This window comes from Anticarsia gemmatalis, chromosome 5 (genome assembly GCF_050436995.1).
Source record: "Anticarsia gemmatalis isolate Benzon Research Colony breed Stoneville strain chromosome 5, ilAntGemm2 primary, whole genome shotgun sequence".
Taxonomy (NCBI): domain Eukaryota; kingdom Metazoa; phylum Arthropoda; class Insecta; order Lepidoptera; family Erebidae; genus Anticarsia; species Anticarsia gemmatalis.
In genome coordinates this window covers 7,513,172-7,536,798 of record NC_134749.1, presented here as the reverse complement: position 1 = coordinate 7,536,798, position 23,627 = coordinate 7,513,172, and the positions used below count along the sequence as shown (strand labels likewise).

General features: G+C 37.1%; 4 protein-coding genes across 9 annotated transcripts; 2 read left to right on the top strand and 2 right to left on the bottom strand.

Moving 5' to 3' along the window:
- Positions 1–984: 984 nt before the first annotated feature.
- Positions 985–2,855, top strand: Fadd (fas-associated death domain protein). 2 transcript variants are annotated; one of them, XM_076114518.1, is made up of 2 exons: positions 985–1,497; positions 2,078–2,855. In XM_076114518.1, exons 1-2 carry the CDS (start codon positions 1,185–1,187, stop codon positions 2,440–2,442), a joined length of 678 nt encoding a protein of 225 aa, XP_075970633.1. In that variant the 5' UTR covers positions 985–1,184; the 3' UTR covers positions 2,443–2,855. The 2 variants fall into 2 exon arrangements, with proteins under 2 accessions (XP_075970633.1, XP_075970631.1); XM_076114516.1 differs by having other exon boundaries at positions 987–1,497; positions 2,072–2,855.
- Positions 2,834–11,867, bottom strand: Pfas (phosphoribosylformylglycinamidine synthase). The gene is made up of 23 exons (XM_076114510.1): positions 11,718–11,867; positions 10,872–11,282; positions 10,442–10,755; positions 10,224–10,360; positions 10,030–10,142; positions 9,694–9,947; positions 9,250–9,510; positions 9,025–9,150; positions 8,868–8,942; positions 8,589–8,780; positions 8,317–8,490; positions 7,885–8,033; positions 7,575–7,778; positions 7,065–7,260; positions 6,439–6,568; positions 6,201–6,316; positions 5,669–5,937; positions 4,921–5,053; positions 4,736–4,837; positions 4,336–4,482; positions 4,042–4,255; positions 3,722–3,957; positions 2,834–3,590 (listed from the first exon to the last, which is right to left on the bottom strand). The coding sequence occupies exons 2-23, from the start codon at positions 11,147–11,149 to the stop codon at positions 3,400–3,402; spliced, it is 4,011 nt and encodes a 1,336-aa protein (XP_075970625.1). The 5' UTR covers positions 11,150–11,282; positions 11,718–11,867; the 3' UTR covers positions 2,834–3,399.
- A 794-nt stretch (positions 11,868–12,661) lies between these two features.
- Srrm1 (Serine-arginine repetitive matrix 1) lies at positions 12,662–19,192 on the top strand. 5 transcript variants are annotated; one of them, XM_076114512.1, is made up of 15 exons: positions 12,662–12,739; positions 12,826–13,008; positions 13,509–13,598; positions 13,998–14,120; positions 15,087–15,257; positions 15,512–15,645; positions 15,719–15,825; positions 16,048–16,210; positions 16,294–16,379; positions 16,471–16,573; positions 16,677–16,802; positions 16,915–16,989; positions 17,099–17,233; positions 17,373–17,494; positions 17,629–19,192. In XM_076114512.1, exons 2-15 carry the CDS (start codon positions 12,994–12,996, stop codon positions 19,014–19,016), a joined length of 2,838 nt encoding a protein of 945 aa, XP_075970627.1. In that variant the 5' UTR covers positions 12,662–12,739; positions 12,826–12,993; the 3' UTR covers positions 19,017–19,192. The 5 variants fall into 5 exon arrangements, with proteins under 5 accessions (XP_075970627.1, XP_075970628.1, XP_075970626.1 ...); XM_076114513.1 differs by having other exon boundaries at positions 16,453–16,573; positions 17,132–17,233; XM_076114511.1 differs by having other exon boundaries at positions 16,453–16,573.
- A 33-nt stretch (positions 19,193–19,225) lies between these two features.
- Positions 19,226–23,307, bottom strand: LOC142973010 (uncharacterized). The gene is made up of 3 exons (XM_076114519.1): positions 23,147–23,307; positions 20,288–20,447; positions 19,226–19,799 (listed from the first exon to the last, which is right to left on the bottom strand). The coding sequence occupies exons 2-3, from the start codon at positions 20,445–20,447 to the stop codon at positions 19,375–19,377; spliced, it is 585 nt and encodes a 194-aa protein (XP_075970634.1). The 5' UTR covers positions 23,147–23,307; the 3' UTR covers positions 19,226–19,374.
- Between the last annotated feature and the right edge of the window lie 320 nt (positions 23,308–23,627).

Genomic DNA, 23,627 nt, shown 5'->3' with positions numbered 1-23,627 from the left:
AGTCACCTGGGTCATAACACGATATTCCTTGGTAAGACTGGTTGTCGCACTTTCAAGCTTCTGGCTACTGGTAACGATTGTCATAATTAAACAATATGTATAAAATGGTCACCCATCCATGGAACTTCCTCGACAAGCGTAGCTCTTGACCTCAGTGATCGATCAGTGCGGCTGATATAACTTAGCCACGAGCTCCCTAAAATTTGGTCCACTCTACTTGTAAAAATATGTAGGTACTGGAAGTAGGTACCTACCGTTATTCTCAAATTCCTAACAAAAAGTTAGTAGATGCTCGCAGAACACCAGTTATATTGTTTTCTTTTAAATCAGTTAATGTATAAAGAAGTAATAAAAAAAATGGAAAGTAAGTATAGCTTCAATTATCGTTATAACTTATCAAAATTTTAGAAACATATTTTTTCTATATGCAGTAAAGCCTAATTATGCAAAATCAGAGATCAGAATACTCAATAAGCTACCTATTTGTTAAACTTATTCAAAATGTTAAGGAATCTATAGGTAGGTGGTACCTACCCATGATAGGCTAATTAGTCATCTTGGTCTCCGTAAACGTTCTGTTGTGAATATCCATATTATTTTATTTGTATCAAAAGTAGATAGGTATTTATGCATGACATGGGGTATATTACCATATCCATGGTCTACTAACCAAACTCACAATTTCTAAGTACGCAAATAAAAACGCACAGCATTGCTGGAAATTGGGAAACCCCCCTTTCACAAATAAGATACAACAATATTATGCAATTCTCCGTTCCACGCAGATAAGTTTTCGCGAGTACTTTTTTCGCAATATCTTCAGGTGCATCTTGTTTTATAAAATATTTTAATTACAGAGTTGGAGTTCTTCTTTGATGAATTTCTATTTAGTTTTATTTAATTGCGGCTAGTTAATAAAATATTAATTCCTAAAAGTTTCGTTTCCGCATTCCGCTGTCAACTGTCAGCGCTGTCACCAGCACCGTGAAACGAAACTACATACAAGTCATAAAGTCATATTATGGAATAGTTCATTTTGTTATTAAAGTTATCAGTAAAAATAGGTTTGGTGTTCATTTTCTAATTCGACTTCGAAGCTATACTTCATTACTGTTATAGCATAGATATATTGTGTTCTTGACTGTGAGTGCCTAGTAAAATAACAAATATTAGACTTGTCCAAGATGACTTTATCAGAGTATACGCAATTAAAGCAAAGTATCGTGTATGCAGCTGGCCAAGCCGAAAGGCATAGTGAATTACTTAGTTCGCTTAAAGAGATTTTCAGGGATGGCATCAATTCCGTAAGAAGATTTGAACAAATCAATTCGGTAGGGCAGTTGTTGCAAGTCTTAGAAATCCGAGACATATTATCAGAAGATAATGTTGAATGCTTAAAAAACATTGCCCTAAAGCTTCCCAACTCTAAACAATTATTGAAGAAAATAACAGATTATGAAGATTGCCACGTGCCAAGAGAATGTGTTAACTATTACGGTGAGTAATCACAATGACATGTTAATAGGGATTAAGGGGGAAAGTCCTGACGTTGAGCTATCCAACACTTGTATAATATCTTCATCATAAGAATATTTATGTATTTCAGAATAACTTTTAGCTACACCAACTCTGCTAGTGTCTAGTATTAGCCTATCTAACAACCATGTTAACTGTGTAAAGAAATCTTGCTTTAACATTTGATAAATAATGAGGAAAGTTTAATACATTAACTACAACCAAGCAACAGTTGAGTATTTATTACAAACTAGCTGACCCGCGCAACTTTGCTTGCGTCACATAAGAGAGAATCCAAGTTGCGTCACATAAGAGAGAATGCGTCAAAGTTTTCCCCGCTTTGTAACATTTTTCACTACTGCTCTGCTCCTATTGGTCGTAGCATGATGATATATAGCCTATAGCCTTCCTCGATAAATGGACTATCTATCACTGAAAGAATTTTTCAAATCGGACCAGTAGTTCCTGAGATTAGCACGTTCAAACAAACAAACAAACAAACTCTTCAGCTTTATAATATTAGTATAGATATAATATGCTAACTAGTTTCTCTTAGTTTCAGTTGGCAATAAAGTTTCCAAAGGCAGTGCGGAGCAAGAGGAGAGTTTTATTACTGTAAACAGCAATTCTGTTGGAAGAAATATAAGTGAGAGAAAAAAGCAAAGAATTTTCAAAACTATCATTGAAGAAATTGGTAGTTTTTGGCGAGACCTTGGAAGGAATTTAAGGATAAGAGAATGTGATATTGATGATATTGATTTACAAAACAAGACTGTTGCTGAAAAAGCTTCTAAAATTATGAAGGCCTATGAATATCATAAGGCAGATCCTGACAAATGGTTTTTTGTCCTTTGTGATGCTCTGGAAAAGGCTCGACGAAAAGATCTTGTAAGATCTATTCAAGATATCATGGCTATGAATATATGACCATTCTAAAGGATTTCTGCACTAACAAAAATAAAACATTGATCATTACTTAATAATTTTTATTTTTATTATTTTATAACATATTATGATTATGATGGAATGTAAATAAACTCTATTTCAAAACTTCTCCAAAAATATTACCACAACCATGTTGTGTATAAAAATATGTCTTTTTAATTTTAAACTTATCTGAAAAATGTAATATTTTTTACGAAAGTAATATGTGTATACAAATTAAATAAAATGCATACTTTTAAAGGTACTTATTTGAATCTTTCATTAAAATATTTCTAGCTCTTTTTTGTTTCTAGCAGATGTATTACTTATGAGATTATACTATAAATGCTCAAAAATCAACAATAAAGTAATACTATAAAAATGTAAATAATAAAAATATTGATAAACAACTAAAATTATATTTCATTGTATCATTAAATTCTAAACTACTTGTTGTAATTTATTAAATATTTCTGTAATCAGATATGGCAATTTAATGCATAACTAAGTGATTTAATAACAAAATTGAATGCCTACTTTTTGGTAAATATTCCTTACAATAAAAGTGGTCCCATTGAATACCTGTTATAATTTAAATATTGCTCTTGCACAAATGCATAGATCTAAAAGAGGTAGATTAATGATTAACTACATTTTCCTACGAGATTTTAGAGAAACAACAAGTTTCGTTCATAACCATCATAAGGCACATTATGGTGTTGGCAAAATGGAATGAAGGTAGTTATTACATACTAAATAATTAACAATACATAACTAATTTAATTGATGTATACTAAAATTATACTTATAACTAGTAAAAAAAAATATAGCTTATCTTTATAATTGGATTGATTTGGAAATGAAAAATGCTCTTATGAGTCTGTTACATTCTAAAATATAGCTTATGATTTGCGGATTTGCGGAAATAAAATGCTCTAAAAGGTAAATAATTAAAAATAATTAGTGCTTGGATGCCCACGAGTAGGCGTTTTGGAAGAGCCTGATCCACGGTGAAGCTTGGCTGTCAGGGTTCGACACAGTGGCGGGCTGCGCCGGCGGCACGGCGCACTGCCAGCGCAACACGCAGCGCTCGGGGTGCGGCATCATGGCGATGTGGCGACCGTCGCGGGACCTCACGCCCGCTATACCCACTGTACACAATTATTATAGTTATAATACTAAAGTTAATGACACTTACCTTCAGTAAAAAATACTTCAATCAATTACTTCAAACATATTTTTTAAATGAGTAGTACAATATTCATAATGAGTAATTACTTACATGGGCTTCCATTAGGGTTCATAGGATAAACTTCTGTTGGTTTTCCATCATCATCGACGTATTGCATAGCTATTTGGCCGTTCTTTTGCAGTTTATCCATCAAGTAAGATTCTGAGAGAGCAAACCGGCCTTCACCGTGTGCCACCCATACGCCGAGCACACTGCCACTCATTCCACGGAACCAGACATCACTCTTGTCCTCGGCAATCTTCACAGCGCTCCAGCGACATTCGAATCTACACAACATTAAGTTAATTAGATAATTCAATAAAATACATTTATGACTGGTTTTAAATACAAGTTATAAATTCAGGACCTACCTTTCAGACGCGTTATGATCGAGGAATATTTGAGTTTTATTCGATCCCTTTGTTTCTTCAGGATCAATCCATCCAAGGAGCGCCATCAACTGGCAACCATTGCATACACCCAAAGAGAATGTATCGGTCCTTTGCTTGAAGTGAGCGAATTGGGAGCTAAGTGAATCTGAGAACAGAATACCAGCTGCCCATCCCTTTGCTGAACCCAGCGTGTCTAAAATAACAAAGAAAGTATTATGTAAACAATGCTTACAATATCATTACACACATGCAATTATTTTTTAGTGTATTTACCAGCATAACTGAATCCACCAGGGAAAACAAGTCCTTGGAATGCATCTAACGTAATCTTTTTGTTCTGCAAGTCACTCATAGTCACATCGAACACGTCGAAATTGGCCATCATTAGGGATGCAATCATTTCCCTGTCACCATTTGTACCTGTAAAAATATATATTTATAATCATAATAATATGATACATGCGAAAGTTTTGATGTTTCTTACTGAATCACTCCAAACCTAATAAACGGATTTTGATGAAATTTGATACACAGATCGTTTATGGGACGAACCCATGGGATACTTTTACTACGGAAGATAATTTTACGCATACGAAATCGCGGTAGCAGCTAGTACGAAAATACCTTAAACTACACGGTTGTATAGAAGAAGTAGAAGAACTTGATGTCTTACCTTCCTCACGAAGTACAGCTACTCTGATCGGGTTAGTCTTCACAACAGCTAATGTAGGATCAAAAGTGACATTGTAGGTGACGCCCTTGCGTTTTTCAAGACCTAAGAAGTAAAATTAAAAACATATTATATGAACAGTAAAACAAGAATTCGTAATAACAAATACTAATTCTGCAATTTTCTACCTTTCCATTCTTGAGTAACACATTCAGAATTAGCTTGTAAGCATTCTAATTGATAGCTTGTCTCTTCCCACATTCTGAAGACAGTTATCAGACTGGTGTCCAAAACCTTAGCACCGTTGATTTTAATGGTGACCTGAAACAACGAGACTCATATAAATAAATATACTCAGCTTAGCCTTTCTTCCAAGCTATGTTGGAGTCGGCTTCCAGTCTCACCGGATGCAGCTGAAATATCAGTGTTTTACATGGAGCGACTGCCTATCTGACCTCCGCAACCCAGTTACCTGGGAGAACACGATACCTTTCGGTAAGACTGGTTGTCAGACTTTCAAGCTTCTGTCTACTGTTAACGACTGTCAAAGATCTCCGAAAATGACAGCCGGGACCCACAATTTAACGTGCCTTCCGAAACACGGAGGAACTCGATATGTATAAGATGGTCACCCATCCACAAATCAACCTCGGCAAGCATGGCTTAACCTCAGAGATCGATCTGCGCGGCTGTTGTTCACTAAGCCACGAGCTCCTCATTATATATAATACTCATATAAATAAATATGAATCTTAGTAATTTTATAAATGAGAAAGTTTGTAAGGATATAAGTATGTAAAGTTTGTTAGTAGTTTATACCCGGAGACTTCTATCCCGGGATTTTTCATCGCGTAAACGAAGTAACGATCACAAACCTCCTACAAATAAATAGGTATTTAAATTTATAATTTCGTTTCTATAACAATGTAAACATACCTCTGAGTTCATTCCGTATTTCCCAGTCGTACCAATCTGTTTAGCATTCACACCGTTCTTGTTGTATTCATTCAGTACGTGCGCCAGGTCACCAGGTGCCACTTCCAGTATAATACCTAGTTCCTCATTGAACAGTGCTTGGATTGCAGATACATTTTGCTCAACTTGGAAGTCGAGGTTAATGCCCCTAATACCAGCGATGGCCATCTCTAAGACCGTAGTTACGAATCCACCTTCGCTAATGTCGTGGCCGGATAACAGTTTACCTTCTGCAATTGAAATTAAAAAATCACACTATTATAGTTATAATCTTCCTTGGAATAGGTACTTTCCTAATCCAAGGAAGAAAATGATTTCTAGAAAACGTGAACATTACTGGAACTTATACAAACAGTCTAGTATTAATAAAGTGAAAGTATTCTGAGTAATATTATTATTAATATATTATTATATATAAGTATATTAATACCTAATGATATTCTAAGAAATATTTATAATTTTTGTGGCACATATAAATAATATAATCTTTTACCTTTCAATAATCTCTGAGTGACCTTGAACAGAGACTTAAGCACGGCAGGGTTATCAAGATCAGCGGGAATATCACCAAGCTGTTTGTAACATTGCGCAAGTGCAGAACCACCGAGCCTAGAATATTTAACAATGTTAATAAATCTCTTCACAATAAATATAAAACTATCACTGGCATAGTTCTTATATCTTGCAGATTAGTCAGTTACCAAGCAGCAATTAATAAAAACAAATCGAACCTGTATTGTCCAGGGCTGACAGGTACGTAGACCAAAGCGGATCCTTCCCGAAGAAGAGCCGGTTCAATTTTAACTCTAATATCGGGACACGGGGCATACGTCGATACTACTAACGTTCCAGGTGACTTGACTGAAACACAACAATTATTATTAATTTTTAAATATTATTTTTACATTTCCAACGGCTATATCGAGGTACGTCGTATCAATAGAAAATTCGGACGATCATCGCTTACGTCATCGTCATCGTTAGCCGTCGACCTATGAGTGCGATTACATCCATCTATGTTCGGTCCAGCTCGGCTAGGCCGGTTACATCTAAGCCCGCCAACCGTGCAGGGTTTCATTTGAAGGGTTGAAGAAGTCGAAGAAGCATACCTAATAATTATTCACGGTACACATGTCACTCTCTACTCTATCACTCTCCTAGCTGAATAGGACCGACGGCTTTACGCACTCAGAAGCTCTACGAGGCACGCAAGTCGAAGACCTCGTCCTAGCTCTGGGCGATCACTGATAGCTCACAGACAGAAGTGAATCGTGAGGAGTGCACGTAGGTACGTATTTGACGATTTCAAATACTTGTTAAAGTTTATGAAATAAAGAATATTTGACTTTGACTTTACCGGTGGTGCCGCTGACGTGCGCGCTCATGGAGAGCGAGTCCTTGCCGCCGTCCACGGCCACGCCCAGCGCGCGCATGGCGCCGCACACCGCGCCGCACGCGCGCAGCAGCGCGCCGCCCTCCGCGCCCGACTTGCCCGCCCACATCCAGTTGCCCGAGCACTTCACGTCCTCCAGCTCCGAGATGCCCGCGAACACCTACCGCCGTCATTAGTATTACGCGTCGTTCATGTGGGGTGGGGTCTACGCACCGAAATCGCCGACAAATGTTGACGATTTGACGTCAACTTTATAATTGATAACAATTTTAACATCTAGATTGCCTTTGATAGGAAGTTAACATGTCTTTAACGACGACTATGGGCTGTAAACCCCATAACGAATGTGGGCACGAGGCTAGACTTTTTTTAACTAAGTATATAGTTTATCCCAGATAAGAAGATTCCTTCGAGCCAGTCTAAAAGAAAAATATGACACAAGATTTTTTTCCTTAAAGTAATTATGATATTTACCAAGTTGGTGAGAGCTTCTCCGAGGGACATACGCGCACCGGCTTCCGGGTCCAGCAGACCCTTGATGTTTTGTGTTCCGATGGACGTAGCGGATCCGACGAGGTCATAGTACGACAGAGCGATAATAGCGCAGTCTGCTAGGGGCGTGTGTAGAGGACCCACGCATTGTTGTTGCGCCACTAGCCCCGTAACGCAACGATCAACCTAAGTAAAAATGACGAAATTAGTAAACGTTGACTATATTTGATTGTATAAACAAATTCCAGTCATAAATAGAAATATTGAATCTTCTGACAATAAAAAAACTTACTTTGTTTGTCAAGTATCTTTTACTTGCTACATTAACCAATCTCAACACTCTGTCAAGAGCATCTTGAACGGTAATATTTTGTGGCAAAGTCAATGGCAATTTAGTCCTCTTCTCCGTCACCAAATCAAATGTTTTTCTTGGCATATTACCTAAAAATACATTATTGATAATAACTATTGCTGATATTGAACAATTTGGCATGAATACCTAAAGGTTTTCGCAGTTGTTGCGTAATAACCTTTAGAGAACAACACACAAATATCCTTATCTATAAATCAGTATTAATAAACACGAATACGGTGAATGTTATTACTTTAATTTTACAACTTAATCACATATTTGTATTGACGTCAAGATTAAGTAACAGCTGACCTTATGAGCTCATTACAAAATATTTTCCATTAACACAATGAACGAACAATGATGACATACCGAGCACTGCTTCCAAATGTAAATCATACGGTAACTTCGATTTATGTTCCTGCTTGAGTCTCTCGTTCCTGTCTAAGTATTTGTCAGTGTACGAGTCTTCTACAAGACTTACATAACCATCCCCTGTGACTTCGCCTACGAATGATACAGGGCATCTCTCACGACGACAAATATCTGAAATATAAGTACAAATTACATTTTCGTCATACTTGCTACAAAAACTAATATAATGCTTGCTCTATAAAATATTTCAAGGAATCATTAGTACTTACCCTCAAGAGTGCTTCTATTCTCTTTGGAACAAAGCAGAGCGTCATTTTCTTGGTATTCTGCTCCCCACAGCTCTAATGTAGTAAGAGTAGGATCACCTAATTGGAACTCTTTAGTAAACACCACTGCTCCTTCAGGTTCAACCAGCTCTTTCAACACATTACCATTTCCTCCTGCGCCTTGGTCGTGAATAGCTGTAGATTTAAAGAATATACTAAGTATTCTTCGTATAGTACCTAATTGTAATCATGTTATGAATTTGGCTTAGTTGTATAACTTACATTCCACAGGATTGATATCAGCCTCTAAACATCCTCTGACCACTCTGTTAAGACGATTACCCATTTCCGCATCACCTGGCAAAAAGGAAAGCAAGGTAGAAAAGAATATTTCATAATTCGTACACTTGTTTATATCATGATATGGTGTTATCGCTACCTCTTTGTACAGCGCCAAAGTCCAGATGATCACGAGAGTCGCCACCTTGCACAGCCACCGATGACGCAGCACCACCGCCAACTCCAATGCGGTACACAGGACCACCGATTTTCACCAATAACATACCTGTATAAACGCTCAAGTTAAGACACAATCTTTCTTACAAGATATTCAATTCCACAGCAATAATATTCACACTGTAATACATAGGAAAACCAAATGAACCTTTTTCTGGCTTATTCTTTTTAATCATGCTATGTGGCATGTATCCAATACCAGCACTGAACATGATTGGCTTCACAAACTCCTCCCTCACATTGTCTCCATTCTTCAAACCATAGGACTGCACAAATCCAGAGATAACTGGCTCTCCAAACTTGTTGCCATAGTCAGAAGCTCCATTACTAGCTTCAATAATGATTTGCAAAGGGCTTGCAAAGTTACTTGGGTATTCCCAGTTCTTCTCTTCCCAAGGTAATTCATAGCCTGTATAAAAAAGGTTTAAATAATAAGGTTAAAATTGACAATAGAGTTTAAGTTCATTGCCAATATAATATTATGTTCATGTTGTTACTCACTTTTACTAACACATTTTTTGGACCACTTTCTATTGGACACAGTGAAATTGTTTAAACTCAAAATTATTGCATTAGGTAACAGTAATCTTACCAGGAATGTGTAAATTGCCGACACTGTAGCCTGCTGTTCCAGCAACAGTATGGCCACCGCGGCCAACACCCTGTACATCTCTGATGCGACCTCCAGTACCGGTGGTAGCTCCACTGAACGGAGCCACTGCTGTAGGCATGTTGTGGGTCTCCGCTGTGAATATTATATCTGACTCTGTCACCTCCTCCACAACTTGAGATGGGTTCCTTACATTAGACGGCCTCAGTTTCTTGTGTTTAAAACCTTTAATAGCACTGAAATTAAAATATAGTCATGCATGTCAAAATAATTACATTTCAAATAAGATGTGATTATATTTTTGAATTACTATACTACCTGCTGTTGTCCCCAAACTTGATTACATTGTTATCATTTGAAGTTTTTTGAGTTGAAGCCACCATATCAATCAAGGATTCATCAATTTCTTTGCCATCTAACAATAGTTTTCCCTATGGTATAAAAAGAATTCATTTAACATGGTTCAGGTATGCATAAAAAATATATTGATAAGAAACTTCAATACAAATTACCTTGAAGAACCAATGACGTGAATGTTCACTGTTACTCTGAGCAAGGTCAAATAATTCAACACTAGTTGGGTCCCTCTTCAATTTATTTACAAATAGATCCATGTAGAAATCCATGTCCCAAGAGTCAAAAGCCAACCCTGCAACAGTTGACTTATTAACAAATCTAATAATTAATTTAACAAGAAATAAGGTATTTATATAAACCTACAAAATTTTACCTAATTTCTGGTTGACCTTCTCCATTGCTGGTCTTCCTTCTTTCAGAAGAGGTACCACAAACCATGGCTCTAAATCTTTAGGTAAACCTTCATTGAAACTATTTCTGGGAAGATTCTCTTTTGTATAAATACATTGCGTCATTCTATCATGTAAGGGTGCTGCCAGTGTCTCCAATGTTTTTCCAAGAACATTTTTATTTTTGTTAAATGTAATAAGATATCTGGTTGACACTTCCAATCTAGTGACATCACGTAAGCCAACACTCTCACATATTTGGACAGAATTACTAGAGTCAGCTGTTGAGAAATTAAACCTGAAAACAATCGTTTTCCATGAGTGCCTAGAACCTATATCACAAATGCCGAGCTAAAGTATATCATTTACATCAGTAATAGTAATTATAGTAGTTAAAGAGATATAAAATCTTACCTTGGTCCGATCTCAATAATAACTTGATTTCCTTGAACATTTTTGTACACAGTTTCATTTTTTAAAGCATAGGGCTGCAGAGGAGAACTGAGAAGCCACTTCAGAATCTTGATCTGATTAATGTTGAGATAGTCACAGCCTTCACACAGCTCCACATGGTAACACAGTTCAGTAGACAGTTGTACTACATCAGTGTCTACTTGTTTTAGTTTTTGAAGGATCTCTTTAGTCTTATGAGCACTGAAAGCCTCAGATGAAAAAAACCTCAGTATGACCATGTTGAATTCTATGTGGCTGGTTACAGAACAATGTCTCAATTTAGACTGATTGAAGAATAAAGTTCATACGAGATACTCATAAATATCTTACATCAATGTCAGAGTTCAACTGTTATCAATTGTCCAATGTTATCTGTAATAGAGGCAAACAACATGAGCTTATGCAATTCACAGGGGGCAAACTACTACTTAAACTAGAACAATGGTATTCAAGGGCCACTAAAATTAGAATAATTAATACAAATAAATCATTTCTACCTAAATGTCGAATAAAATATTATTATGATACGGTCACCGCACCTACTTTTTGTCTATTATGGAAATTTGAGGACAATGAGGTATCGAAACATATTGAAATGTTAAGCAATTTACAAAAGTCCATTTAAAGTTATTGATTTTTTTCAAGAATTGAAAAGACGTTAATGTAGGTATTCGTCTTCAGCTGTCTAAATTTTTTTTATCAATGTTCATCTCAAAAGCCCGAATTATATAAACTTCTACAACAAATTAAGAAAAGTCGAGCAATCTGAAAATGAGGGTAGATCGCTTTATAAAAAAATAGTCGTACCAGTCGACCACGCGGCGAAGACACGAAGTTAGAAGGAGCGCATACGTAAATTGCTTGCGTGCGCACCGTGCGCGCACGTTGCTCTTGTTTTGTTTTGTTTGATTGATAATGAATGACGTATATATCTGTCAGTTGTCAAGTGTCATTCATTGTTATGTCATACAGTATACAGTTGATTTATTAATGTCAAGGTAGGAGGGATCCCGGAATAATAGTTATTTTGTGACAAGAATGGAAAAGAAAACGCCGATGTTTTTACGTTAATTTCATCTCAAACAGATATGGATAGGAAAAAGGTACTTGGCTGAGTTGACGAAAAAAATGTTAACTTTTACTCATTCAAGGTTTATCCGAAATGCTCAGGAAGTTTTATTTCTTGTTAAACCTAGATTCTGAAACTGGCTCTCTATTTTAGGCAGTTATGTCTTATGATCCCATAGAAGAAGTAATAATAATTATTACTTCCATGTAGGGTATGATCCACACGAAAATACAAAAAATACGAAACTATGCCGTAATTTGCCGTAATTGCCGTATTAATTTATGAATAGTTGGTTTCACGGGTAGTCAACTAGGTACTTGATTATCAATACGATGACTATAACAACTTAAGTAAGTTTTTAGCAAAATATTTAAATTATATTAATCTTTTACAAAGCTACCTACTTTAAAATAAAAACATAAATAAAATTGTTAGATAAAACCTATAATAAACAAACGGCATTTTGGCTTCTGAAAGATGAAAACGTGCTTAACATGCTTTAGAAGTCATAAAATATGGGCTTACAATAGGTACATATCTACCTATGATTATTTAAAAAACATTTTTTTGTTTGAGGGTAGATAATGCTAGGTTGGATAGACCTACCTATTATTTTACGTTAAAGCTGGAAACAGCGTCTAATAAAAAAAAATATAAACATTTTGTTTATGGTGTGTAGCCATGAACAACAGGAAAAACTAAATCTTACATTATGGTAGCATATAACTTTATTCTCTTTGGGCCTGTTATCAACATGGCGGTTGGTCACATTTTATATAAATTAACTTTGAGTCAGTTTCTATGCAAATAATGGCATTATTTTAGTAAAACATCATATTGTTCCAGATAATATTCAATTAGTGTACTTGGATACCAAGGGAATTCTATAGAAAGAGTTCTACGGGGAACTTTATTTGGCGTCCTCCCGCCTCGGGGTATCTTCACCCTACGCCTGTACATAGATTGTATAGGCTACGCCGTGTGAGATATTGATTTTATATTTTCACACCAAAAATGATGATGTACACGGTAAGGACGCTCTAAACTTCTTTTCTATTTTATTTATACATTTGGCTGTTTCTGCTTTGTAAATCGGTGATGTGTGTTTGAATGTTGATAAAGCGACATGATTGTGTGTTTTACGCATCGAGATAAGTGTATATCGGTGCTTTTTGCAACGATGAGACAAATAAAAAGCTTTTGTGTTCTTGACTCGATATGTACATGTAGTAATACACATAATACTTGAGGTAACCAGTAAAGCTTATTACTTCTCAGACTCGAGGAGGTTAGAATCTTAGGCACTGATGAACAGTGCATCAGTAGTATGCTGTATGCGCGAATACAAACACTGACAACACGTTGCCTTTATTTGTTTTACATGAATTGTTACGAATATCTAAATACAGCAATTTGCTTTTCATCAATGAAACCTGTGTGTGTATTGTATGTACCTACATACCTTAAAAGTACATGATGCCATAATATGTTTGTTATAAGCGATCAAATTTAATTCCCTACATTTTTAGGGCACAAGCACGGAGCAAGACACCCGCTTCAGTGACAAGGAGAAGAAGCTGATGAAGCAAATGAAGTTTGGGGATTGCTTGACTCAGCAGGTAAGCATACATACTAGTATGTACATAGAAGTTTGTTGTGATTATAGTTATTTATGTTCTTACCAGCAATAAAAAAAAGTTAACAGGTATTTGTCAACCCAAACAGTATTCTTTCATATGCTTATTTTGTCATGGATATGTATCTGAGCATGAATGATTGTTAGCGAGATTGTCCCAATGATAAAATGCACCTGGTTCTTTGTAATTTTTAGTTATTTGACACTACTACCACTAGTTAACACTTATAATTTATTATAAAGATTATGTTTTCACAATAATGTTCATACTTGTAGTCTGAAAAGTTTCTATAAGCGTAATATACAATTAAAGTTCTATAGGTTTCAATAACAGAAAGTTATACAAGGTTCAATATTTCTCACATGAGTCATCTATGTTAAGGTGGACATGTCCAAGGTGAAGTTGGATGTGTTGAAGCCATGGATCACACAGAAGATTACAGAAATTCTCAAGATGGAAGATGATGTAGTTATTGACTATGTCAACAACCAGCTCGAGGAGAAGGTGAGTTTTCTTTTACTTCTAGACACTTTAATTAATACCAGAATGTAATCATTGCAGTTTCTTTACAGTTAGATCTTAGATTAGTATTGTTTATTAGGTTTGCAGAGATTGCATAATCATTAACTGTGTAAAAGAAACTGCAATTGAAGAATAATTTCAAATGTATATTGATTGCGTATGGATATTTTTATGGTCCACACCGGTTAGAGCGCCGTCGAAGCCGCCAGAGCTCCCGCTGCCGCCAGCTAGCCGCCGCCGCCCGCCGGCTCCGCTCTTATGGAGGCCCTTAGCATACTCAATCGGTATTTACGGGGAAATTAAATACTTAAACCATGCTAACTCTAAAACAACAAAAGCAGTGGAGTTCCCTAGCTTGTGACATAAATAAAATACAATAATAATGATGTAAAATGTATCAAGAACATTTTGTTGTGAAAGTCGTTAAGAGAGTAATTTGACTCGAGGTATGGAAGTCCCGTCTTTAGGCTTTGCGTTCAGCATAATGTGGTTGTGTTCGCAAAACCCTTACAGATGGAAGTGATAGAAGAAAGAACAAAGAAGCCGTCTCCTCGCCACCGAGCTGCGTAGCGGCGTCAGGCGAGCGCAGTCGCAGTCGGCGCGCGGCACGTCGTGTCGCGGCCGAGTCGTCGTCGTCGCCGTCCAGCTCCACCACTAATGACTATTTATTGTACATACATAGCACTGCTTCCTTACCCGAGTCATTTATGTGCTAGCTTAACGTTTTTATTGTCACAACGCGGCGCTCTTAACGACTTTTCAATTTTGTTTTTATTTTTCATATATAAGCCTGTTTTTGTATAACTGTCAAATTAAATGGATCAAGCATAAAGCATACATGATAAAATTTAAGAGAACTTGTAGGGTGTAAAATAACGAATCTTATGTAGATAATTAATAATTAATATTGAATATTTTCTTTCCCGATCCTGTATCCTCGACTCCTAGTTCCCATGTCCCAAGAAAATGCAGATCAACTTGACTGGATTCTTGAATGGAAAAAATGCGCGGCTTTTCATGGGAGAGTTATGGGAGCTATTGCTGAGCGCGCAGGCCAGTGAAAATGGAATACCGGAGTCCTTCACACAACAGAAGAAAGAAGAAATTAAGAAACGAATGGTACGCGACATTTGTAAATTGATCTAATTCGTCGACGCGACGGTAGTGGATACGTGATATTAGTACTTAAACTGATGAGTGGTTGTAAATTTTCAATGCAACATAACCATGAAAACATTATTTTGCAAACACTGGCTGAGCTAATATTATTACTTTGTGTTAAATGTTTCTGTATACCACATGACACTAATGATTGTTGGATTTTGTAGAACACTAGTTTAAATAGACTGTCAGTGACTTTTTTATGTTAACAGGAAGAGCAGCAGAAGGATAAGGATAAAGATAAAGATCGGCGCAGGACGCGGTCGAGGTCGCGGTCGCGGCGTCGTTCACGGGAGAGGCGCCGGTCGCGTTCATCCAGGTCACGTGACCGCTCCGGTGATAGGAAGTATGTATTTTGAACCAATTACGGTTTTTCTATCATGATTGGTCAGATTTCCACATTAATTTATCGTGTTTAGGCACCGCAATGGAGGCAGCCCCCGCCGGTCGAGAAGGCGCAGTCGCGATAGAAGCAGCCAATCGAAGTCTTCACATGTCGAAGAAATTAAGTCAGCCGAACCCAAGGGTAAGAATTTTTCAATTCAAATGTGTATGGTTTAGTATTTATTTAGAATTGCTTTCAGTTGTTTTTTCCTGGTACGACGAGCACGGTTATTTTGCAATGTTTTCATTTTAACCGTTAGAACAATGATGCTTATTGTTTAGTATAAGTGTATATTAAAAATATTTATTTATAGATTATTCCTGATTATTTTTATATTTATTATCATTACCATCAATTGTTTAGAAAATGGAAAATCTCCAGAGAAGAAAGAAGAGGTTGAGCTTAAGGAGGAGCTGAACCACACCACTGTGAACGATACTAGCAAAGATGAGAGCAAAGAAAATGTAACCAAGGAAGAGAAAGCTGAAGGCGAAGGCAACAAGTCTAGATCCGCTTCGCCCGAGAAGTATGTATAAGATATGCTACTGATGATATTGCTTATATTATTAATGCCATTCTATGGATTTTTGATTTGAACTTTCTTATTAGGTTGGCAGGTGACAAAGATGTCGAAGATAAGCCAGTTGAAAAACGACGCTCATCTAGCGAGAGACGATCCACCTCTGCCTCGTCGCGTAAGTAGTGTCAAGTTATTATAGTTAAATTTACGTTTGCTAGTATTCAATTACTATAAAAGTGTTGACCTAGTGATGTGCTTGCCCCCAGGTGGCAGCGCTAAGAAAAGATCCTCGCACAAGAAGCGTCAATATCGTTCTAACCGGGACTCGTCTACTAGTGTCAGCCCTAGACGCAGTTCTCGCCGGGAAAGGTAAATTCAGTGTATAAGTAATAATTACAGGTTTATTTTTCTGGTATGTATTTGTGTGTATACTTGAAAATATCGCTGCTCACCTACGTTTTTTACCGTACAGAAGTAAGTCTAGACGTCGCAGCAGTCGCCGCAGATCGCTCGATCGTCGTGACCGGGAGCGCGAACGTGAACGTGAAAGGGAGCGAGAGAGGGAACGAAGACGTCGTGAGAGAGAACGAAGAGAAAGGTTTGTTGGTTCCTATTAGAAAATAATCACTGGCTTTAATTCGACTTGTAAGTGTTTGCTGTAAAAGATTTGCTTTTCCATTCGGAATTTGCTAAAACTGTTTCTCTCTCAGGTCCCGGGAACGTCGCCGCTCTCTGGAAAGACGCAGGCGTTCGGATTCTCGTACTCGCAGACGTTCGAGGGAGAGGTATGTAATGTTGTTATAACATTATTATTTTTATTTTGGGCTCTATTTGAAATGGAATGCTACAACTTTTTAATAGCCTGCCTTCAAGTACTTAAATTGAATTATAAAGGTCTCGTGATCGTCGCCGGTCTCGGTCCCGCAGGCGCTCGGTGTCGCGACGTCGCTCCGGTCGTCGCTCGCGTGATCGCCGCTCCAGAGAAAGAAGACCAGTTTCTAGAGATAGGCGCTCCAGGGATAGATCCAGGTACTTGCAACTTTACAGTTAATTCTATGCTAAAACATGATATATTATATAGAACCAATTAAAATGTCCAAATAACATATCTATGCTAATCCATGTGAAATGATTAGAGTACCATGTAACCAGTAATATTCCATTATAGGGAAAGAAGATCTAAAGACCGCGTCAAGGATACCAGATCACGCGACAGAAAGTCCCGTGAGAGAAGATCCAGTGACCTCATCAAGGAGCGATTGGAGAAGTCCGTTTCCATACCTCGCAAAGGTTAGTGTATTAAATTTTTAGTTCTTTTCTTTAGTTTGTTATTTATTCATTAGAGTAAAATCAATTTCAGTATTAGTGCTGATCTTTACTTAATTCTTTAACACTTTAAAATAATTCAAAATGTTGTTCCACAGAAAACTTAGACAAGCTGCACAAAAAGTCTTCTGAACGTGTGTTGCAACCGCGCGAGCAATCTAAAGAACGAGTAGTATCTAGCTCGAGCAGAGAATCGTCAGTGGCCAATGTCAAGCCAGTGCCCCAAAATGACGATCGCGATCGTGAAGACGTTAAGCCGGGTCATTCGTCTGATGACGAAGAACGCGAAGATATTATTGCAATTCCTACTTTGCGTGATTATTCTAAGAGTTTGTCTCGAACCCCTTCTCCATTCTTACGCAAGCACGAAATTGAACACAAGAAGTCTGATAAATCTGGTGATGATGCATCAGGAAAAGAACAGAATGAAGAGGAAGGTAAGACCAGAGATGCTAAGAAAGGAAAACGTAAGGCACAACAGTCAGAATCAGATAGTGAGAGCAGTGAAGAAGTCGCGAAATCTAAGAGTAAATCTAAGGTCAAGCGTAAAGACAAATCGACTTCTAAAAAAGCAAAGAAACCTAAGAAGGAAAGCTCTTCCAGTGAAAGTGATTCCGAAGACAGCTCTTCGAGTGACTCAGAGGACGAAAGGAAAAAAAAGAGCAAAAAGAATTCTAAAAAGAAGGTAGCTAAGAAATCACGCAAGAAGAGAGCGCGGTCATCCAGCTCAGAATCTAGTTCCGAAGAAGAGGTTAAACATAAGAGTTCTAAGTCTAAGCAAAAGAACATTCCAGGTGAATCTGATGCAGACAAAAAGTCAAAGAAGCGGAACAAAGACGTCAGTGTTGAACATTCACGTTCCGAGAAGGTTGATAGTAAACAAAATAAGTCAAAAAAAGTTGAGAATTCTGAAGATTCTCACGATGATAGTTCTGACAGTGATGAAAAGACAAACAAGAAAAAGGCCACGAAACGCGATTCGTCAAGCTCAGAGAAAGAAGTGAGACGTGGTAAAAAGATGGACACCACTAAAGAACGAGCGGCATCACCTGAAGTAACAAAAAGTAGAAAAACAGAAGACAAAACTGCAAAAACTAAACACTCTGAAGAAGTGAAATCTAAATCATCGCGTGAGGATTCTGAAAAGAAAGCGAAGAAACGGGAGAAAGAGGAATCATCTTCGGATAGTGACCAGGTGTCGAAAAAGAAACCACGTAAGAAAGTTTCTGAGTCCGATTCTGAATCCGACAGCGATGAACCCAAGAAATCAAAGAAAGCTAAAAAGCATAAGAAACATTCAAAGAAGCATAAGAAACATAAGAAGCATAAGAAATCGTCTAAAAAGAAGGATGATTCTTCAGACAGTGAAGAGGCTGAGGAGGAGGAAGAGGAAGGGAAGGTCAACAACGAAGATTTGGAGAAGAAACTTCGTGAAAGAGCACTCAAATCTATGAAAAAGCAGACTAGTGTGTCGGGTTCGGACTAACCCAGAATTTTACGTCCACCGTGCTTACAAAACTGACTTTGAAAAGTTTCAGTGGCTTAAAATTAATTATCTTTAACTTACAGATAAGATTTTAAACATTAAAATATGAAATAGCATGTATGACTTTTAAGATTACGTGTATGTCACATTGTTAGTAATAAAGTTTTAAATGTGAATGCTAGTTTTTATTTTTTTCATAAAGAAAACAATTTTTTTACACATATAATAATTTATTATGTATTGTGGTCATAAATAAGCATAGTGTAGATTGGTAAATGATTATTTACTTAACAATAAAACTTTGGATGTACTTTGGTTACTTAACAATAATTACGTAAATATGTATTACTAAAAACATTTATTTTTTGGAATAGCCTCTATATCCGGTAACTAAGCTAGGAGTGATACCACTGCCATAAATATTTCCATAACCAGGCCTTTTATAATAACCATACCCTAAATGGTTATTTGAGCTCTGATAGTAGGGGTTGTTGTAGCCATAATATGAGTTAAGTCCCCCGTTTCCAGAATATCCGCCGTATCCGCCATTACCGCCGTAACCATACGAGCCTCCTCCGTATCCGCCTCGGTAGCCGCCGTAACCGGCAGTGCCGGAGTAACCAGCGCCTCCGTAGCGCGAGTAATCTCCTTCGAATCCATTGTATCCATAAGGACTGTCGTATCCTCCATAACCACCATACCTGTCGTCTAATGAACCGTAACCTGTGACTCCTCCATAGCCACTTGAATAACCACGGCCCCAGTCAGAGTAGCGATCGGGATCTAAAACGATAACAATAATTAATTATTATTGTACGTATTTTTAATCCTAATGTTTGCAGAACTTAACATCTTGTTAGTGGCATTGCTCGGTACAAGTCTCCTCAGGACGAGAAAAGTTTAGAGTTTCGAGTTAATGACTTTTCATGTGACTGTATAACTGCAACTTTCTTTGTAGAGCAAGTGTCGCAACTGATACTAGGTAATTAGATAATTAGTTATCAGAAACAGATATAGAAATATACAGAATTTTGTTGCATAGATCATCGTCATTTACATTATAATAGAGTTATGCTCAATTATAAAATCAGTGAAGTCCAGTAGGTGCTCATGGGACCGGATTTGTGTAGTAAGGTTGTAGGGTATAATTACTATCTAAATCGTACTACTGATGCGACGAGCTCAGCTGGCTGAAGGGTTTCATCGCTAGTATTCTATAATTATAAAGCACTGTTATAAAAAAAATATTGTATCTGGTTAATTATACGTACAGCCACTACTCGCGGCAGTTTTGAGATCATCTTTTCCATGCTCTAAAGCTTGAGAGCCGGGTGCAATCTTTGCGGATCCGGCTGCATCGTTTGCCGGTGCTGCCGATATAAATTCGAACAAGACAATGGCAGACAGGATAAGAGTAATACGTAACGGCATCTGTGGGACAAAAATGTAACAAGGTAAGTGTAAGTTTAAGAAATATTATTTGGCATAGGCATTTGTGTAAAAGTACACACAAGGCACATAACATCGGCTTAAAATTATGTAACGCAACCGTTTCGGTCAAGGAGCAGGTACCTGTTTACATAATAATTACAATTTGACACTATTAGTCTACATTGTTATAACTAATACTAATTAGAGGGGGCTTTCGAGTTAATAACATATAGTAAATGGCCAGTTACTATAGTAACTAGTGCATAGGTAGGTACGTAGGTGCCGCTACGTTTTTAGTAGCTACCTACAACTAGGGTTGCCATCTGTCCGGGTTTCCCCGGATTTGTCCTAGTTTAGAGGGCATCCGGGGAGCGTCCGGGGAAGGTTTCATTTGTAGATCGGGTTTTAAAAAAATAATATATAAAAAAAATTAAGGCCGCCTGCAAGACACGCACTATGCTCGCACACCACGATCAACCGACGAACCAAGTATATTCACCGTTCCCCCACTCCTCCCGTCAAGGTTGCTCTTCTTGTTGATATGTCCGGCTTTCGGACTCTAAAATCCGGGGTTTTCACGCGTCTTGTCCGGTTTTCCAAATTTTAGAGATGGCAACCCTACCTACAACACTAGTCCGCATGTTGGTTAACTTTACAATGTGATTTATTGAAGGCCCATGAATTTTAATTAGCTGAAGGTGAAGATATTCGTAGGTATACCAACGAGTTTGACCCTCAAAACAATAATAATTACTAGTGTTAGAGTTTCGTTGTTCTCACGGAATGTTCACATACCCATAAGTGCCACAACTGTACTCGGATATATAATTGTATCTTTATTTATAGTTACAAAAACAAATTATTTTAATGGTCCTAGGCATAAATCAGGAGATTAAAATAAGGATGTCTGTTTTTAATATCATTAATTGCATAGAAAAAACAACTTAGTCACTAAAACTTTTACAAACACGTAAACAACGGACACAAAGTAGGTACCCGGAAACTAATCAATGGATTGTACAAATACTAAAATTTGTTTTGTATGGTACATAATCGAACCAAAAATCTCAGGAGTCAGCGATGGCAGTGTTGCGGCCACCTTAACCAATGCTCCACCGTGTCCGTTAAGCGTTATCGGCGCCCGCTTATGGTTGGACGTGTACCTATCACTCTGCTATCACTGCTTTAAACACGGCGGAACGGTAGCGGCTAGGTGACCACCTTAACCATCAGACCAGTTATTCATGGGTGTAATTCGTATGCGTAACTATTATACAACCCTCACAGAATGTGACAATTCAGTCTATAATGGAGCAACCGGTAAATGATTGGGAAAATGGAAACTTTCTTTTTAGGAAATCCATAAGTCAGAAATAATTCATCAGTCCGTTCGGAAACTTAGAAATTGCTAGACATTTTAATACGAACAAACGGGCATACGAAGTCAATTGACAGAGTAGATAAATATTATTATAGAGGAAAATACCTAGTACCTAGGTTAATCTAATGAAGCTGAAACTAAAAGTGGGTATAAACAAAAATACCTAGTCTGCTGATATTAAATTATAAACGTGACTAAGTGTTCATAATTATACCTACCTACCTACTTATCTAAAACTTCATGTTTAATCTTGTGATGTTATGTAATGTAAGTAAGAGTCAAAGTAAAAGTAGATTTGCAAGTGCAATAAAAAACATAACACTTGGTTTACAGATTAATATCTAACTTCATCGAAAAGTATTATTATTAAGTAAGTAGATACTTACTTACTTACGCGGAAAAATTATTTAAAATAAATAAGGTAGCATTATTTCCCATTCTCATTATTTCTTTCTTTAATAAGTACCTATACCTACAACTAAAAAGTTGGATTAGAATGGCGACTGTTTTCATTATGCGTTCTCAAATAAGAAGGGGACGAATACGTCGTATTTAAATCTATTAACCCTGGGAATTATTTGTTGATGAGTACATATTTGTTATATCGGTATCATCGAACAGTAGGTACCTACCTAGGTATAAGATGGAAAATTGGAAAATAAATAAAAGTAAAAACAAAAAGAGGGTTGCCATTATTGGATCCCGTCAGTATTCCAGTGTCTTCACATAATCCAAATGCGATCTAGAACTGTCACTGATCTACTAATATTTTCAAGAAAAGTAAGACTGGGCACTCTGCAATGATCCGCAGTAAAATTTGCTAGGGATCAGATGAAACCGGCCTAAGCAGGTACAAACTAATATAATATTTGAAAGTTTAAATGAATAAGATTCGATTCATGAAGACATTATGAAATAACTATTGTCATCATAACAATTCAGTTGCAGGATCCACAATATTCTTTGTGTTATGCTGCACCATTATAACAGTTAAAAGTGCATTTAAATATTCAATTGAATTGAATTTATTGTGACTGAGTACTTAATTTTAAGTATTGTGTTTGGGCATGGGAATTTTAAAACGGTCCTACTTAGAGAACATTTGAATAAATTAGGTAGGTACACACTTTGTGTTACCGGTAAGACGCTAAATAAAGTTTTAAAAAGTTAATGATTTGTAGAATCCGGATTGCATCCTATGATTTTTGGGTATTTAGTTAAAGTATTCAACAAAAAATAAAATAATATGTCGCTGTAATTCACTACTTATTTTTGCCCAATTTTTAGTGGAAAAAAGAGTTTTTTTTTTGGTACTTACGGTATTTGTTGATGCGGAATAAACTTAGAATAAAGTAAAGTTACACGAACGGCTTATAGTAAATCACAGACACCGGTGGTACGTTATGCGTGGAGATGCGCTCTGTGCACGCGTGCGTACGTTCCAACCTTTATAAACCGTGGGAGTTTTTGTCTTGTAATTGACAATGGTCACTGGGGAGGTAATGAGTCCGTTTGTAGGCAACTCGTCCTTCTGTCAGAAGACGATGACGCATAACTACGTAAACGTAACACAATCATTATCACTATACATATAATGGTACCTCTATTCTCCCAGGAGTTCTGTCGTGGTCCCAGACTGCATGTGCTATACAATATGCGGAAGCTCAGTGAGCCTAGCCCTGACGCGGTCGATTCGCACTCGTTCCAGTGGACAATAACTGATTATGAATATTCATATTTTTCACTGAGTTTCATGATCAATGTGAGAATGTTTATAATCATTTCGTTTTATTACTTTG

Excerpts from the sequence above, each read along its gene's own strand:
- Srrm1 (XM_076114511.1), top strand. Across the intron at positions 16,803-16,914 it reads GAGAGAGAACGAAGAGAAAG|GTCCCGGGAACGTCGCCGCT; the intron begins GTTTGTTGGTTC and ends TTTCTCTCTCAG. Across the intron at positions 17,495-17,628 it reads CGTTTCCATACCTCGCAAAG|AAAACTTAGACAAGCTGCAC; the intron begins GTTAGTGTATTA and ends GTTGTTCCACAG.
- LOC142973010 (XM_076114519.1), bottom strand. The coding sequence starts at position 20,447 with ATGCCGTTACGTATTACTCTTATCCTGTCTGCCATTGTCTTGTTCGAA. Across the intron at positions 19,800-20,287 it reads AACTGCCGCGAGTAGTGGCT|ATCCCGATCGCTACTCTGAC; the intron begins GTACGTATAATT and ends TTATCGTTTTAG.
- Fadd (XM_076114516.1), top strand. The coding sequence starts at position 1,185 with ATGACTTTATCAGAGTATACGCAATTAAAGCAAAGTATCGTGTATGCA. Across the intron at positions 1,498-2,071 it reads AGAATGTGTTAACTATTACG|TTTCAGTTGGCAATAAAGTT; the intron begins GTGAGTAATCAC and ends AGTTTCTCTTAG.
- Pfas (XM_076114510.1), bottom strand. The coding sequence starts at position 11,149 with ATGGTCATACTGAGGTTTTTTTCATCTGAGGCTTTCAGTGCTCATAAG. Across the intron at positions 8,943-9,024 it reads CTTTGGCGCTGTACAAAGAG|GTGATGCGGAAATGGGTAAT; the intron begins GTAGCGATAACA and ends CCTTTTTGCCAG. Across the intron at positions 7,779-7,884 it reads AAAGATACTTGACAAACAAA|GTTGATCGTTGCGTTACGGG; the intron begins GTAAGTTTTTTT and ends ATTTTTACTTAG.